The sequence below is a fragment of the Mesoplodon bidens genome (genome assembly GCF_964165515.1).
Source record: "Mesoplodon bidens genome assembly, chromosome: 5".
NCBI classification, from domain to species: domain Eukaryota; kingdom Metazoa; phylum Chordata; class Mammalia; order Artiodactyla; family Ziphiidae; genus Mesoplodon; species Mesoplodon bidens.
This window is the reverse complement of record NC_138161.1, coordinates 99,987,125-100,002,975: the sequence shown is the minus strand read 5'-3', so window position 1 is coordinate 100,002,975 and position 15,851 is coordinate 99,987,125. Positions and strand designations below refer to the sequence as shown.

Sequence of the window (15,851 nt, the reverse complement as noted above, 5' to 3'; positions counted from 1 at the left end):
TGCAGCCCGGTCCACTCCCCGCCCCCGACCCAGGCGCGGCTCCGCCCCGGCGCGGCCCCACCCCCGGCTGCCGCCGAGCCGCGCTGGCCTCGCGGCAGATGGCCTGGCCCTCGGCCGTACCCCGCAGACACCCCGCCCAGCCACCGGGCGGTGCTCAGCTCCTGCTCTCTGGTCCCAGGCCCAGAGGGGAGCGTGGCGGCGGTCGCCTACGCCCCCAAGGATGGAAGGGCAGTTCTCTCCAGCCCGCGTTCCCGGACTCTTCAAGGCCCTGGCTCTGGACCCAAGGGGGATCGGCTGCTTCTCTGCAGCTGGGGAGGGATGTAATGTAGGGGTCGCTTTGCTTTCTGAGAAGGGACGGGGGGCGCGGTTTTGACCATGTATCGCTGGAGAAAAGGGACCTCGACATGGCCTTTTAGGGTCTGTTGAGAAGCATAGCTGCTATCACTGAGTCTACCAAACAACTCCTTAAGGTCAGAACAAGATCGAGTTGATTCCTTCTTATAACTTCAGTACCTAGGTGTAAAGCAGTGGTTTAATAAATGAGTTGAATGCAGAATGAGTACAGGAATGAAGATGCGTGTGAGACTGGGGCATGAAGTCTCAAGCCAGGACTATAACAGGGGAAAGAGTAATATGGGTGGTCAGAGAAGGCCTCTTCCATTTGAGTTAAGACCTAGAACTAATGAGGAAGCAGCTATAAGAAGGTCTGGTCTGGGGGAAGAGCATTCTAGGCAGAGGGCACAGCGAAGTATAAAGGCCCAAGGCAAGAATAAACTTGCCAAATTGGAGGAACAAAAAGAAGGCCACTGTGACTACAATGATAGTGGAAGATGAGGCTGTAAAGTAGACTGGGACCAGACCACACAGGTCCTTTTAGGCCACAGTAACAAATATGGGCTTCTCCCACCCCATTTTGTATACTGTTGCCAAATTAGCATTTCAAGATGAAGGACCTCTTTCAGACACCTCTTCAACTCAGAAACCTCTCCACATTCCGCAATGCCTTCCAAATATCCTTAGCATGATATTCAAAGCTCTCCATAATCTAACCTCTACCTACCTTTACAGCCTTTTTTTCATTATATCCTGACTAAAGTTTTGACTTAAGCAATTCAACCTACTTGCCAGCCCCTGCACACACCTTGTATATTTTTATTTCATACCTTTCCCTCTACTTTAAAATTTCATCAAAGTAATATGTGTGCATAGACAAATAAGAAAACTTACAGCAGTCCTGTCTCATTTCCCTCCCCACCCCCACCCCAGTGTACTTTTTTTTAGCTCATATTATTTCTTGATATATGCATTCTAGACATTACTTATTGATTTCCAATTTTGATTGATGGATTTACCTTTCTTCCACCTCACCCTAACCTCTTAAAATGATAAGATCACATTTTTTGGTTAAGATAATATAGTACTTATATTACTTATAAACTAATATAGTATTGACATTTAGACTATGAATAAATGCTTCCTTTACTTTTCCTCCTGGCATAACCATTTTTTTAAAAAATTAATTTTTGGCTCTGTTGGGTCTTCATTGCTGCGTGCGGGCTTTCTCTAGTTGCTGCGAGCTAGGGCTACTCTTCGTTGCAGTGTGTGGGCTTCTCATTGCAGTGGCTTCTCTTGTTGCAGAGCACGGGCTCTAGGCGCGTGGGCTTCAGTAGCTGTGGCTCGTGGGCTCTAGAGCTCAGGCTCAGTAGTTGAGGCGCACACGCTTAGTTGCTCTGCGGCATGTGGGATCTTCCTGGACCACGGCTCAAGCCCATGTCCCTGCACTGGCAGGTGCTTTTTTTTTTTTTTTTTTGCGGTATGTGGGCCTCTCACTGTTGTGGCCTCTCCCGTTGCGGAGCACAGGCTCCGCACGCGCAGGCTCAGCGGCCATGGCTCACGGGCCCAGCCGCTCCGCGGCATGTGGGATCTTCCCGGACCGGGGCACGAACCCGCGTCCCCTGCATCGGCAGGCAGACTCTCAACCACTGCCCCACCAGGGAAGCCCATGCAGGTGGATTCTTAACCACTGTGCCACCAGGAAGTCCCAGCATTAATTATTGCCTTGCTTTTTCATTTTTTCTATAGTGTACCTATCATTAAATCTTTCCACATACTCTAATAGGTTTTCAATTCATATTTTACTCATTCAGTCCAATGTATTAGATAATCCGTTTTCTTTCCTGGGGGCTTCCATTCCATTGCTCTGGTCTGCACTGCTGGCTGTCTCAGCCTGTGAACAGCTGTCATCCTGGGACTTCTCTGCATCATTCTCAGAACTCCCTTTACCTCTCCTGTGTTGGATCCGTTTCTTGGATACTTTACTCCTTTGCTTAGTAAAGCACATCCTTTGGTAGTTCCCCTTGAAAGCATGGGAAATAAAAACTTGTGGCGGGGGGAACTAAAATGGAAAAGAATATGAAAAAAGTATATATTGATATAAAACTGAATCACTTTGCTATACACCTGAAACACAGCATTGCAAATCAACTATACTTCAATAAAAAGTTGTTTTGAAAAAAATTTTTAAATTTGGGGAGAAACTTGAAAAAGATGAAAGTATGATTCTGAGTTGAAAGTAATTTTCCTTCAGAATTCTGAAAGCATCACTCCATTGTCTTCTAGCTTCCAGTGTTGCTATTTAGTGAACAGTTTGATCTCTTTCCTAGGCACTTGTTTCTCTTTGTAAGTCTTCAGGAAGTTTTTATCCCTGGGGTTCTCAAATTTCTTGGTGGTGTGCCTTGGTGCTCATTCACTGTGCTAGGCATTGGGCGAGCCCTACCCATGTAGAAATTCAACAATATTTTCTTGAATTATTTAATAACATCACTACCATTTTCCCTTTTTTTCTGCAACTCCTGTTAGATGTTGTACCTTCTGGATTGATCCTTTTATCTTTTTCTCCTTTATCCATTTCATTTTCAAATGATTTCACCTTTTTGTAAGATTTTAACATTATTTCCAAACTTTCCCCTATCCAATTGTATAAAATATTCACACTTAAAAATTCAATAAGTTGAATTATTGAATTTGATATTATTGAATTTGAATTACTGAATTCAAAAATTCACAATTATTGAATTAAATTATTGAGTTCAAAAATTCACAATTAAAAATTCAATAAGGATGGACATATAATTTCCCTCCTATTTGGTTCTGTAGTCCTCCAGTTCTCAGTACAAGAAGAAAATTCATACAGTTTTTTAATTTCTAAGAGCTCTTTTGTTCTCCAATTCTTTTCATAGCACTTTATTCATAGCACAATATTTTCCCTGAGTTTAGAGAATTATAGCCTTTTCCCCTCCTGAAGTTTTCAAAAAGCTCCCTACTTTGTCAGTTTCCTCGGTTTCAATTTTGTTTGTTTTGGTCTCCGCCTTTCGTATGTTGGAAGTGTCTTCAAATGTTTGGTGGCCTTTAACAGTCTATTCACATGTAAGAGTGAGATACTAAAAATCTGTTTGGAAGTTCTGTCCATGTACACAGGCTTATTAACTAACAGGCTTCAGTGTACGGTGAGCAGAGGAAAGATGGCTTTTTTGTGTGTGTGTGAAACAAAATTGTAAGTATCTGTAGGCCTTTTGTCTGCAATTGTTTAGTTAGTTTTGGCCTGGGGGTATAAGCCAGTGTGTGCCGACATTCAGAGCCCTTCCACTAATATACTTTCATTTATTCCCTCTTTTCAATCTAGCCCCTCAATCCCATCCCCACCATGTCTCCTATCGAATCCAGAGGTTCTAAAGATTTATTTTCCCTGAGGTTCTGAAATTTCGTGGTGTTACTTTGTTCATTATGCTGGGCACTCATGGGCTCTTGTCAGTGCAGAAACTCATGACCTTTGGGTTTAGGAAACCTTCATAGATATTTCTCTGAAAATTCCTACCCACCATTTCTCCAGACTAAATCTCCAGAGGAGAAGTAGGGGTAATCACTTGGTTGGATCAGATAAAGTGGGGACCTGGGGGAGCTTTTTTTCATACAGATCTTTGACTCTCCTCCATTCCACCCCCAGTTCTCAGCCCCAATCCTTACCCGCCTCTGCTGAGCCTTTTCTGGGTTCAGAAGGGCACATTGGTTTGCTTCTTCCTAATAACCACCACAGCAGGTAGAGCCCATCTCATTCTGCTCTGCTAGGTCAACTTTCACCCTTCCATTTATTTTTTTCCCCAAAATGTTGATGTCTCTCATTCAATGTTGTCATCTTCTGTTTTCCTTATCATTGAGTCACGTGCCTTTTTTGAAGAATTCCTTTGTTAGCATTTGAAAGTGGTTTTGGAGTAAAAAGCTCATGAGTTTCTTTTTTCTTTTTTTTTTGGCCGCTCCGCAGCAAAAGGGATCTTAGTTCCCCTACCAGGACCAGGGATCGAACTCGTGCCCCCTTTAGTGGAAGCACGGTGTCTTAGCCACTGGACCACCAGAGAAGTCCCCAAAGCTCATGTGTTTAATCTGCCATATTTAAATGGAAACCCTTTGCTTTGCTCATAATGTTCCCTCTACCCTTTCTATTTTTTAGGCCACTCAAGTGTCACAATCCTGTAAGCCTTCCCTAATCACTGCAACTAGAAGGAATATGTTCCTCCTAAAAAGTTCTATAGGCCACTTCTGGTCTCTGCCACCCATCAGGTATAAATCAGAGGTACCCTACAGTTGCTTGTATTTAACTGCCCCTATTAGGTCCATGCCATAACCTTCATATGCTCTCTAGTCACTAGGTCCTGTATTTGACAAAGGAGAAACTGAAATTTACTGAATAAGAAAAGTAAATTAAGTGAAACCCTGGCCAGCCTGTTTTTCCCTCTTTAGAAATACTGAGTAATGCCCCTTCATACCCGAGTACAGTTCAGTATCCCCTTCCTCATCTTACTCCTCTCCACCCAACTGAAATGAAGGCAACCATTTTACCTGTGATGTCCAGGAGGGCCACTTGTTACCAAAGACATCTGCCACAGTTTAAGTGTTAACAGAGTAAGGTTTATAGGAAAGCAACAAAGAGCTCAAAAAGGTGAGATAGAAGGGCCTGTCTCACGTTTGAGGTTAAAGGAGACAATGTAGGTGACAAATTCCAGCTCTAGAGTCCAATAACAAATCCTTGCTCTATCAATTACCAGTTATGGGACCTCTATGAACTTCAGGCTCTTCATCTGAAAATGGGGATAAGACCTACTTCACAGGGCTGATGTGAAGGTTAACTAAAATAACACATGAAAAGTATTTAGCAAAATGCCTGGGGACTTTCCCTGGTGGTCCAGTGGTAAAGAATCTGCCTTCCGATGCAGGGGACGCAGGTTCGATCCCTGGTCGGGGAACTAAGATCCCACATGCCTCGGGGCAACTAAGCCTGTGTGCCACAACTACTGAGCCCGTGCTCCTCAAGTAGAGAGCCCACGTGCTCTGGAGCCCGCACCACAACTAGAGAGAGAAGAAACCCGCACGCCACAACTAGAGAGAAGCCCGCACGCTGCAATGAAAAATCCTTCATGCCGCAACTAAGACCCGATGCAGCCAAAAATAAATAAATAAATAAATAAATAAATGTATATAAAAAACAAATGTCTGTCATGCAGTAGATACTCTCAATATTAGGGGACAGCCCATTTCACAGGTTCTTCCTCTGTTCTTAGGATATCCATTGCTGGCTTGGGGTTGTATTTGCCTCTGGGGGCAATTTCCCTTCACTGAGACACTGAATATGCTGAAGGAAAAAGAATTCTGGATTATGAGGCTCAAGTCCTTAGCTTTACCCCTGAAGAGTCATGAGACCTTGAGCAAATTCCCTTATCTATAAGATGAAAAGTAGCCCAGCTTCTCTGACAGTAGTACTGGATCAAATGGACAAAGCATGTGACAGACTGGCAGTGGTTAATGGACTTTACATATGCTTGGCATCATCACCCTCTGACAGAAAAGTGTTCGGATTAGGACTCTCTACAGAACTAGGTTCAGGCACACCACTCCAGGACCACAAATTGGCCCACAAAGTCTGGAAAAGAATCTAGGCCCTCTACCGCCATGGCCATGGCAATGGTCAACTAGCGAGGCACCACAGTCCCACCTAGTGGCCATAACACCCCTCTTCTCCCTCTCCACCAGGTGTTAAGAAAGGCTACCACACCAGAGGTTCAGAACTCTTTGTTGACCTACTTCAACTGCTGATCAGTCAGAGTTGGAGAGAAACCACATATACCCCTCTCTGTTTTTTAATATTAACAAATACAAGCAACAGAGAGGGCCAACTGCTCTCTGCTGTTCCCTGAGGGGAAACCAGAGCACAAAGCTGTTCCTCTGGCCTTCCTCTAACTGCAGGGCCTGCCTAGCTCCTCCTTAGGCAGAGCTGTTATCCAGCCCAACTTCCCTCATCTCAACTCCCCAGTCAGGATGGGAGGCACATGGCTGCTGGCGGTGGGAAGAATACTGTAGTTCCAGCCTCTGCTCCTTTAAGTCTCAGCTCAGATGGTGGTCACTCATCCTTCTGCAACTAGCCTCTCACTCGCCCTGGCCCAGAAACCAGGAGGGCAATCAACCACACCCACAGGAGCAGGTAGTGCGACTTCAGTCATCTTCAGATGACTCCTCTTCTGCCTCTTTTAGCCACTGGATGAACCTCTGCAGCTGTAAGGAAGCAGAGTGGAGAGCTACTGAGGGAGGGGCACATAACCCTCCTTTTCTCCTTAGCAGATAAACAGCTCTAACAACCAGAGTCCCAGGGACCAACCACCTGGAGTCTAAGGCCAGGAGCCAGGGAACCAGGCAACCACTGCAGTGACAGGAAGGCAGCCCGACTTACCTGCTGGTTCTTGCGCAACTGCCGGCCCTTGTCAGTTGTATCCCTTTGGCTGAACCAGCTCAGGATTGTTTCCTCAGCCAGGATCTCCAGCTGGTAGAAAGCCATCAGTACCTGCAGAAGGGCAGAAGGCCAGCAGAGGAGATGAGATCTCAGGGACCTTGCAGGGTTCAGTGAGACATAATGGATAACAGAGGAAGAGGAGGCAAAATCTAGTGCCTCTCTACCAGGCCCTCAGCCTCCTTCTACACACGGAGCAGCCTCCTCCAAAACAGGTAAGAATGAGCTGTTCACTCTGATACTGGGACAGGTCTGACTTCTGGAACTATTGCTGCGTAGTGCTTTGCACATTCCCAGGGCAACCTCCAAATGGATGCCTTACTAGTTTGGCTCCAAGGTGTGCTATCCCAGCAATAAGCACAACACTAGGGGTGGATGAAGCTGTTAACCAAACTCCATACGGATTCATGTCAGTCTATTTTGTGTCTCCATGGAGGTCACCAAGGCCCGTTTCAAAGTAAATGCAGGACTGTGGGGCTTGACGTGGTATTCACCTTGGCCATGGAAGTACTAAGAGCTTCGTGCTCCAGGAAGAAGTCCTCAATGGCTGCCAATGCTTCCAAATGATCAGCTGCACGCTTTATGTAGTTCCTAAAAACAGGGCTCCAGGTCTTGAGCAACTGTGGAAGAAAGGAGAAGTTGCAATATATTCCTGAGCATGCACCTACACCTGGACAGCAAAGAAAATCAATATTGATAACATGGGTCTTTCAAGACAAGACGGGGAGTTCCCTGGTAGTCTAGTGGTTAGATTTCGGCACTTTCGCTGCCATGGCCCAGGTTCAATCCCTGGCTGGGGAACTGAGATCCTGCAAGTTACATGGAAAGGTCAAAAATTAAAAAATTTTTTTTAAAAAAAGAAAAAAAGACAAGAGGGAGATGATACAGGTCCTGTGGAATTATGTCAGAGAGACTTGGGAGTGCTGGCAGTCAGGACTGGGGAAAAAGAAATTTCCTAGGGAAGGTGAAGGGGGTCAGATGCTGCAGGCTCCCACAGAATACCTGGTTCCAGCCTAAAGGTTCACCTCATTCTGGGTCAAATCATTTTCAGTCAGACAGTATGACAGTCCAGGTCTATTCTGGGTATAGCTTTGGGGTCTAGTACCGTCTGAATACTGGAGTCTCAAAGGCCACTCAGTATTGAACCTAACTTGACTCCCCTGGACCAGCCAAACCTGCTCTAGAACCTAATCTGTGTCCAGAGGCAAGGAGAAAGGAACCACAAGTAACATATATCTCACAAGACCTTCTACTCCTGATTTCCTTTAAAGTCAAGCCCAGTAAGGATGTATACCTGTCTCCACCCAACCCCTTGTACCCAGCCCCAATCTTTGCTTACGGGAATCAGCAGGGCACAGTAGCGGTTTGGGTCGAGTGGGGAATCCGTGTGTTGCAGGGGGAACTCCAGGACCACATGGCTCAGCACCTGCATCACCTCCTTCAGGCTTATGTTGTAGGCGTACCTGTGGGGAGACTGGGGTGACACCAGGGCCTTCACTGACCCTTTTCAGCATACTGTAGGACTATGACTTTGGCAGGACACTGGGGGAGAGAAAGTCAGATGGAACAACATGGAAAGAGAGGGTTTTGGAAGGAGGAAGTCTATGCTGAGGCAAAAACATAATGTTCTCCTTGCTCCAAATGCTACCGGCCTTGTCCAGTTGGGATGTCGAGGGAACAGGTTCCTATATGGGGAAGAAGTAGGAGAGAACCTACACCTGCGTGGGATTACCCCGAGGAGACGAGAATAAGGAGGAGCTGCTCTTACTTGAGAGAGTTGATCTCTAGGACTAGATTGTCACAAGAAACGTTCTCCTCCTTGCCCCGCTGTAGAGTTCCCAGGACTTCATTCTGGAACACTAAAATCAAAGCAAGAATAAGTTCATGGGCCAATATCACTCCAGGATGCTTTACGTCATCCAGTTCTGACTTTATGCCCAACCAAACTGGAGGTTTTCCTCTTTTGTCCCAGACGCTGCTCCCCTGGCCACTTACCTTTGATGTCATCCATCTGTGGGGAGCCTGCCCGGCTATCTAGCTCTTCGGAATCCATACTTCGCTCACTTTCAGTTTCGCTTTCTTCTTCCATGTTGATTTTGAGCCCTGAGAATCCATGAAGGTTGAGAAAAGAGAAAAATACTGAAAGAGCCATTGACAGAGAGCAATATATCTGCTCTGTCTGCAAAAATAATGAACAAGTAGTCTGATTCTGAAGTGTTCAATCTCCCTCAAAATAATCTGATTTAGAAGGTGGGTGGCAGGAATAAGGCTTAGCTCACCCCACAGATTCTGCCGTAGTTCCTCCTCTTCCTCCATGTTCATGTCTGCTGTTTTCCAGAGGTAGCCCTGGCCTGCAACTCCGACTTCTGCTGGATTGTAACCTGGAAAAGGCACGGATCTTTAGCAAAGGCCCAGTAGAAGCACCAACCCCTTAGGGGGAAACACTGGTTTTTCTATGGTGCAGAGAGACACACAGATAGATGCCCCACACCTGCTGAGCCTCACACCTTTCAGCTTCACTTTCTCCTTTTCTTGGTCAGCCCCAGAATCATCACTGAACTGACCATCATCCTCATCATCCTCTGCATCTGGAGGGTGCAAAGAGATCACCGAGCCCTCAGGCAGCGTGATATCTGGGCCTACCACCACCTGGAGGAGAAAAAAGGAGTGGGTGGCACAGACTGATTAGTGTGTTGGGGAAAAGTACATTCTGATAAATCAGAGTGACTTTTTTTTAGCAAGCCAAGTAGAAGGCAAATGAAACCACTGGATTGGGACTCTCAATTCAGGCTGGACTGGGTGGACATTAAGGCCCCTTTCTAGCTCAGCATAACCACCACTCAACTTGGGGCCTATGTGCAGTGTGGAACAGGTCTTACCTGGGAAGTGAGGACACAGCGTGGCTTCAGGATAACTTTTTCCTTGACCTCAGCATTGTCACAGAGCACAGACTGACGGATCTGTGCTCCAGCAGCCACTCGGACGCCCTGCCATAGGAAGGCCTCGTCCAGCACCACATTATCACCTGGCTCAGGACAGGAAGGATTCCTGGTCACCCAGGGCCCCAGTTCCAGACCAGGGCCGTTTGTGGAGAATGGGGCTGACTGACATCAGCACAGCTCCCACCCAGCTCTACTACTCCATCCCCATTCACCAGGAATACCCTCTCCCTCTCTAAGCTTGGGCCAGAGACGCCTGACTACCCTCCACCAGGTTTACAACAATTACAGACTATATACTGGACTTAAAAACCTGAGAACCCTTAAGATTTCTGAGGACCCCTTGAGCTCAAGAACCTTATTAGAATTAAATCCATGCCTAAAAGTAGAACCAAATTATTCCACCTCTTCTTGTACATTTTAGAATTAGAAACTTATTGTTCTTCTTTAAAAGGGGTGGTTCCATTAGAAGCATCACTTTCTTATAGCCAAAGCAAGTTACTAAGAGTAGAAAGAACACTGGACTTAAAATCAGAACACTCAGATTCAAGTCCCAGCACTACCTCTTATTAGCTATGACCTTGGGTGAGACAACCTTACAGCATTTTTGTTTATCTACAAACTTATCTATAAAGAATACCTACCTCACAAGGTTTTTAATAATGTATGCAGAAGCCCTTTGTAAACTGCAATGCACTAAACAGATGTTATTATTGCATGTTAATTATCCAGTTGGTCCTGAATGTGAATATAGGGTACCCTGGAATGTGAAGAGTCACCCAATAACAGGCTCACAGGCCACAAATTAAAGTATCACTGTTTTTACATCCCTATTTCTTCCTTTATTAAGGCAGCCACTCTAGCTCCTTATTCTCTGGGACTATCCCTCTGTATCCTTTTCTGGAAACATAGGGTTCCCCCAAGTTCCTGCTCCTAGGATGGCCAGCTTGGCCTCCCCACCTGTACTCACCAATGTGACAGCCGGGGCCAATGACACTGTTGGTGATGGAGCAATTGCTGCCAATGACAGTGCCAGAGCCCAGGAGCACATTTTCCTCCAGTATGCTGCCATGACCCAGGCTGACCTCAGGCCCTCGGTAGATGTTGTGTCGGGAGTGAGTGCAGCTTTGGGTTGTGCTGTCAGTGAAGTTCGCCTCTGGGGTGAGAGGGTAGACCCATCGGCGGATGACATCAGCGCAGATAGCAGCATACATGTGTAGGTTGGAGACCCGGGCACCATATTCCTTAGTTGTCACATGCATGTGGATCTGGTTTCCTAAGATCTGAATGAGGAGAAAAAAAGAGAGGTCACCCAAGCAAGCGAGAGAGAAAGAACATCCCAGGTATAATTCTATTCTAACTTTCTGAAGTTTCCTACTGCCTCTCACTGGCACAGCCAAGCGGCCTGAGACTTTCCTCTGTATACTGCTTCCCTCTCCTCTCCAGCTCTTTTCCTTTCTCCTAAGGTTTAACAAAACATAAAAGGGGACCAAAACTCCCCCAACCCTGCCCAAGGGAAAACAAACTTTCACATTATGTGTAATGGTGGATGTTCGTGTTTTTAGCAATTAATCTGTTGATCTTGAGATGTTTTTAGCACGTCACTGGTGGTCAGATGGTACTGGGGATCTGCCAAAAACCACAAATGAATCTTTTGCTTTTGTGTGTCAGTAGGGTCTATTGTGCCCTAAAAATGGGCAGAATAAAAAAGCAAATGGAGCGGGCCTCCCTGGTGGCGCAGTGGTTGAGAGTCCGCCTGCCGATGCAGGGGATACGGGTTCGTGCCCCGGTCCGGGAGGATCCCATATGCCGCGGAGCGGCTGGGCCCGTGAGCCATGGCCGCTGAGCCTGCGCATCCGGAGCCTGTGCTCCGCAACGGGAGAGGCCACAACAGTGAGAGGCCCGCATACCGGAAAAAAAAAAAAAAAAAAAAAAAAAAAAAAAGCAAATGGAGAGAGAAAAAAAAAGGGGGACCAAATTTATCAGCATTGAGATAAAATCACAGCCTTCTTCTAAAGAGGCATTGGGAGACTTTTCTTACCTCCTCATTTACTAACAGGCCTCGCACAAAGTCATCTCGAGTTTGGTAGTCGAAGTTGTCTGTAAAGAGTTGAGCCACCTGTGTGGGGAAGTCAGAGGGGGCCAAAGTTAAGCACTATTCTCTGGAAGCAAACACAAGCCCCCCAGAGACCTATCAGACACTATGACAGCAGGATATGGGCCAGAATCCCAAAAAAGTCTGCCAATGAGATACTGGGGTCAAGATGATAGCACCTATTTGCTGTAGATAAGAGAAAGAAGGAGAAGAAATATACCCTGGCCTTTTAAGGGGGTGATAATACACCCTCAGAGTTCTACTCTTCAGATGTGCAGCCTTGGCCCTGAGGAGCTCACCTGAGGAGAGCAGATGCTGATATGACAATCAAGTAAATCATAGCGAATCTCCACTCCATCTCCACTGCCCTGGAACAAGCTCTGTGGGGAGAAGTTACAAGGACTTTGTTATTATTATTTTTAATAAATTTATTTTCTTTTTGGCTGCGTTGGGTCTTCATTGCTGCGTGCAGGCTTTCTCTTGTGGCAAGCAGGGGCTACTCTTTGTTGCAGTGCGCAGGCTTCTCATTGTGGTGGCTTCTCTTGTTGTGGAGCACAGGGTCTAGGCGTGCGGGCTTCAGTAGCTGCAGCACGTGGGCTCAGTAGTTGTGGCTCATGGGCTCTAGAGTGCAGGCTCAGTAGTTGAGGTGCACGGGCTTAGTTGCTTCGTGACATGTGGGATCTTCCTGGACCAGGGCTCAAACCCGTGTCCCCTGTATTGGCAGGTGGATTCTTAACCACTGCGCCACCAGGGAAGCCCCTATAAGGACTTTAACTCATCTCTCCTGCTGAAGCCTGTCACTTTCCCACCTCAAGGACCCCAGATACCCACACACCAGAGGAAAAGAAAAACGTCGGAGGCCTTGGGTCTTCTGGAAATGGAGCACCCGGTTTGTGGCACTATCCACAGCCACTACTACATTGTCCTCATGGCAACGAGTTGGGTGGCTGGGGGATGACTCCTTGAAGATCATTGTCATGACAGATACATTTTTTTCCAGCTTCCGCCTTAACCTGTAAAGGATAGGAGGGAGACGAGTTGCAAAAAAGCAGTCTTAGGGCTCTGCTGGTCCCAAACCTCATCTCTACCATTTTCCCATCCTGACCTGTGTTCTTCCAGGGCTCTGGTAATATTGATGTTTGATATGACATCCCCATACACCAGAAGGAAGTCAGAGCGCACCAAGGCCTTAGCATCAACATCACGGAGAATATCCCCCAGTGATCTATATAGCTCTGATGTAATTATTCGAACCACGTTGAGGGATGTAGGGCGGCACCACTTGGATTTCCTAAAGGAAGGGAGGTGAGGGGGATGAGTAAACCAAGCATAAAGATCATGCAGAGCTTCCCTATTTTTTCTCCCCATTCAACATTCACACTCCTTTGCTATGGCTTTTTTGGGGTTCCTGTCAGCGTCCTTGACTTCAAAGAGGTTTATGAACTATAATTAATGGTTTCAGCATAGTCTGTCACTAGTCTTGTTTTACGGGTTAGAGAAACATGGCTATTTCCTCTCCATACCCTGACCCCTGTCCCTAAACATGGATTTGAACTAAAAATCCCGCTGAGACTTAGGTTATACAAAGTATCCTGGGAACACACATTTCATGCCACTTTTCTCCTTCTAAAGCTCATACCAAATTTAGGAGCTGTTTGATGGAGACCATGCTAACATCCTAGTCTTTATTTCCTAAGCTTCCATAAATCCTGAGATTCACTCTTTTTCAAAAACACTTCGCTAAACATTTGTTAAGTGTTTACTATGTGCGTGGTACTAAGCTAGGCACCAGGAATACAAAGATGAGGAAGAGCTCAATATTTAGAAGCTCAGTGGAAAAACAAAGATATTACTCTTGTAACTTGCATATTGGAGCCACTAAATAAAAAGCAAAACCCGTTGGGTCCAAACTTTGTAAGTGAGACTCAGAAAAAATCCAAATGCTATTCTTTAATCTTTGTCACAGCTTCAGCTGCTCACCTCTTAAGTGAAGAGAATGCCCTTAGACCTTATGATGGGATCCAAACAGACACATTTTTCTCCCTCATAATCTCCTCTTATTTAGTTATACCCATCCTAAGGACACTGGGAAAAAATGGTGAAACATTGAAAGAAAAGTTGCAGAACCTTACAATAAATGTTCCTTGATTTGGGGAGCCTTCCAGCAACAAAAGACAAAGGTTTCCTGTACACCTGTGGCAGTCAGAAATTCCAGAGTGTAGTCAATTAGCGCCACATTGGCCAGGGGCAAGAGGACCTGAGGGTAGGAGATGAAAAAAAGTCATGAGGGTCCTCTGAGTATCATTCTTTCCCCCATTTCAACCACAATTTTCACTCCTCTATCAGTATTTTCAAACACTAGTTTTACTTTATCTTTCCTATTTAAAACTATTCAGGCTGCCGCCTTTGATGTTCATGGCATACTCTAAATATCAGAGTCTAATGGGTTGCAATTTGGATATAGTAGGAATGGAATCTACTTGCTTAGCATCAGACACAGAGCTGGTATAGAACAGCAGACTACCCCTGACAAAGGATAATATAGAAATCAATTACATCTCCAGAAGCTTAAGTGCCGCTAATGCTTTTTTTCCCATAAAATTTCCTTCCTTGACCCCTTTCTAAGAGTCAGGGACTAGCCATCCCAATCAACTATACAAAATAAACAGCCATTAGACTATTTAGAGGGAGTGGGGAGTCAAAGAGGTTTTTCCTGAACTGAATGCAAGTCCTTTTCTTTGAACTGGGGACTGCTGAATGACCCAGCAATGCCTAGGACTAGCTCAGTCCAGTTCCCCAGTGTCTAGACAATACCGGGGATGCGGGCAACCAGCCACTGAACCCGTTCGGTTCTCCTTTTGACAGATAGTACTAGCTGTCACTAAAACCTGAAAAGAAAAAAAGCACAAAACAGCTGTTACTATGCAATCAGACCAGCCTGCTCTTTTTTTAGGCACGTGACCTCCCTTTTGGAGGCAAAAGGAGGTGACAGTCCCTTTCACCTAAGAACTTCTCTTTCCTCTACATAAGAGCGGCGCAGCCTCCTCTTGATACACTGAATCCCCGTGTGAAGGCTTCTCACAAGCAGTGCTTCTTCATTAGCCCCTGCAGGCCTCCCAAACCTGAGGTGGAGAGTGCCCAAATCTGCCAGCCACTCACTTGGTCAGGCAGTCTTCAGGGCTTTAGACGGTCTCTCCGCCTTCCTCCTAACCAGATAAACCCGATTTCTGGGAAAGACAGTGGACACAAGTCCTTCCAGAGCGCGCCTCACTAGGCAGCCGAAAAGATAACTTGCTCTAGCGCCGCCACCTCCGGGCCCTCTGGCAGCTTTCGCGCGCGGCGCTCACCCGAGGCTGGTCCTTGGAGATGGGGAAGAAGCGGCGGTTGAAGCTGTCGGCCACCAGAACTGCTTGTAGGGGCGGCGGCGGTTCCTCCTCCGCCCCTCTGGCTGCCCCACCGCCGCCGCCGCCGCTGCCACCGCCTGCCGGCCCGCTGCCGCTGCGCTTGTTGGGCCGACCGGCCACCACACCAGGCGGCGCCACCACAGTAGCCGCCATCTTCTTCTCTCACAGTCACCACTTCCGCTCGGAAACTGCCACGGCACGCAGTAGGGGACAAAAAGATCCAGCACTCGAAATGCGAAGCTCTAGCGAAGGGAGGGCGGGAGGAGCTGAGGAGAGAGGAATGCGCAAGCGTCTCCCCTAGCCCTGCCAGAAGGCCGAGCAGCAAGGAGCACGGCGTGGGGCCCTGCGGCGCTGGTGGCCGCATGTTGAGGCGTCCGGGGTTGGGGTCCTGTGGACTGCAGACTCCATCTTCAAGTATCATCGGCCGTCATTTGTTCGTGAGCAAGCTGAGATTCTTGGGGGATAATGAGACTCGTGGTCTCTGCGAAGCGGCCAGATCCTTTCTGGATGTGTAATCTTCTCCGCCCCGAGCATGTTAAAAATTGTGGTCCTCCGTTTTCATTCTCATCACCTAATGTGAC

The 15,851-nt window shown here is 46.8% G+C and overlaps 1 protein-coding gene across 1 annotated transcript; it reads right to left on the bottom strand.

Moving 5' to 3' along the window:
- Positions 1–6,105: 6,105 nt before the first annotated feature.
- Positions 6,106–15,462, bottom strand: EIF2B5 (eukaryotic translation initiation factor 2B subunit epsilon). Its single transcript, XM_081235918.1, has 16 exons — positions 15,214–15,462; positions 13,999–14,123; positions 12,972–13,157; positions 12,702–12,879; positions 12,166–12,246; positions 11,813–11,890; positions 10,742–11,054; positions 9,712–9,857; positions 9,340–9,481; positions 9,112–9,213; positions 8,828–8,935; positions 8,601–8,691; positions 8,172–8,295; positions 7,327–7,452; positions 6,776–6,886; positions 6,106–6,600 (listed from the first exon to the last, which is right to left on the bottom strand). Exons 1-16 carry the CDS (start codon positions 15,421–15,423, stop codon positions 6,541–6,543), a joined length of 2,181 nt encoding a protein of 726 aa, XP_081092044.1. The 5' UTR covers positions 15,424–15,462; the 3' UTR covers positions 6,106–6,540.
- Positions 15,463–15,851: the final 389 nt, after the last annotated feature.

Coding starts and splice junctions, on each gene's coding strand:
- EIF2B5 (XM_081235918.1), bottom strand. CDS start 15,423: ATGGCGGCTACTGTGGTGGCGCCGCCTGGTGTGGTGGCCGGTCGGCCC. Junction 9,482..9,711: donor GCTGTGTCCTCACTTCCCAG/GTAAGACCTGTT, acceptor TTTCTCCTCCAG/GTGGTGGTAGGCCCAGATAT. Junction 8,296..8,600: donor CTAGAGATCAACTCTCTCAA/GTAAGAGCAGCT, acceptor GTCTCCCCACAG/GTACGCCTACAACATAAGCC.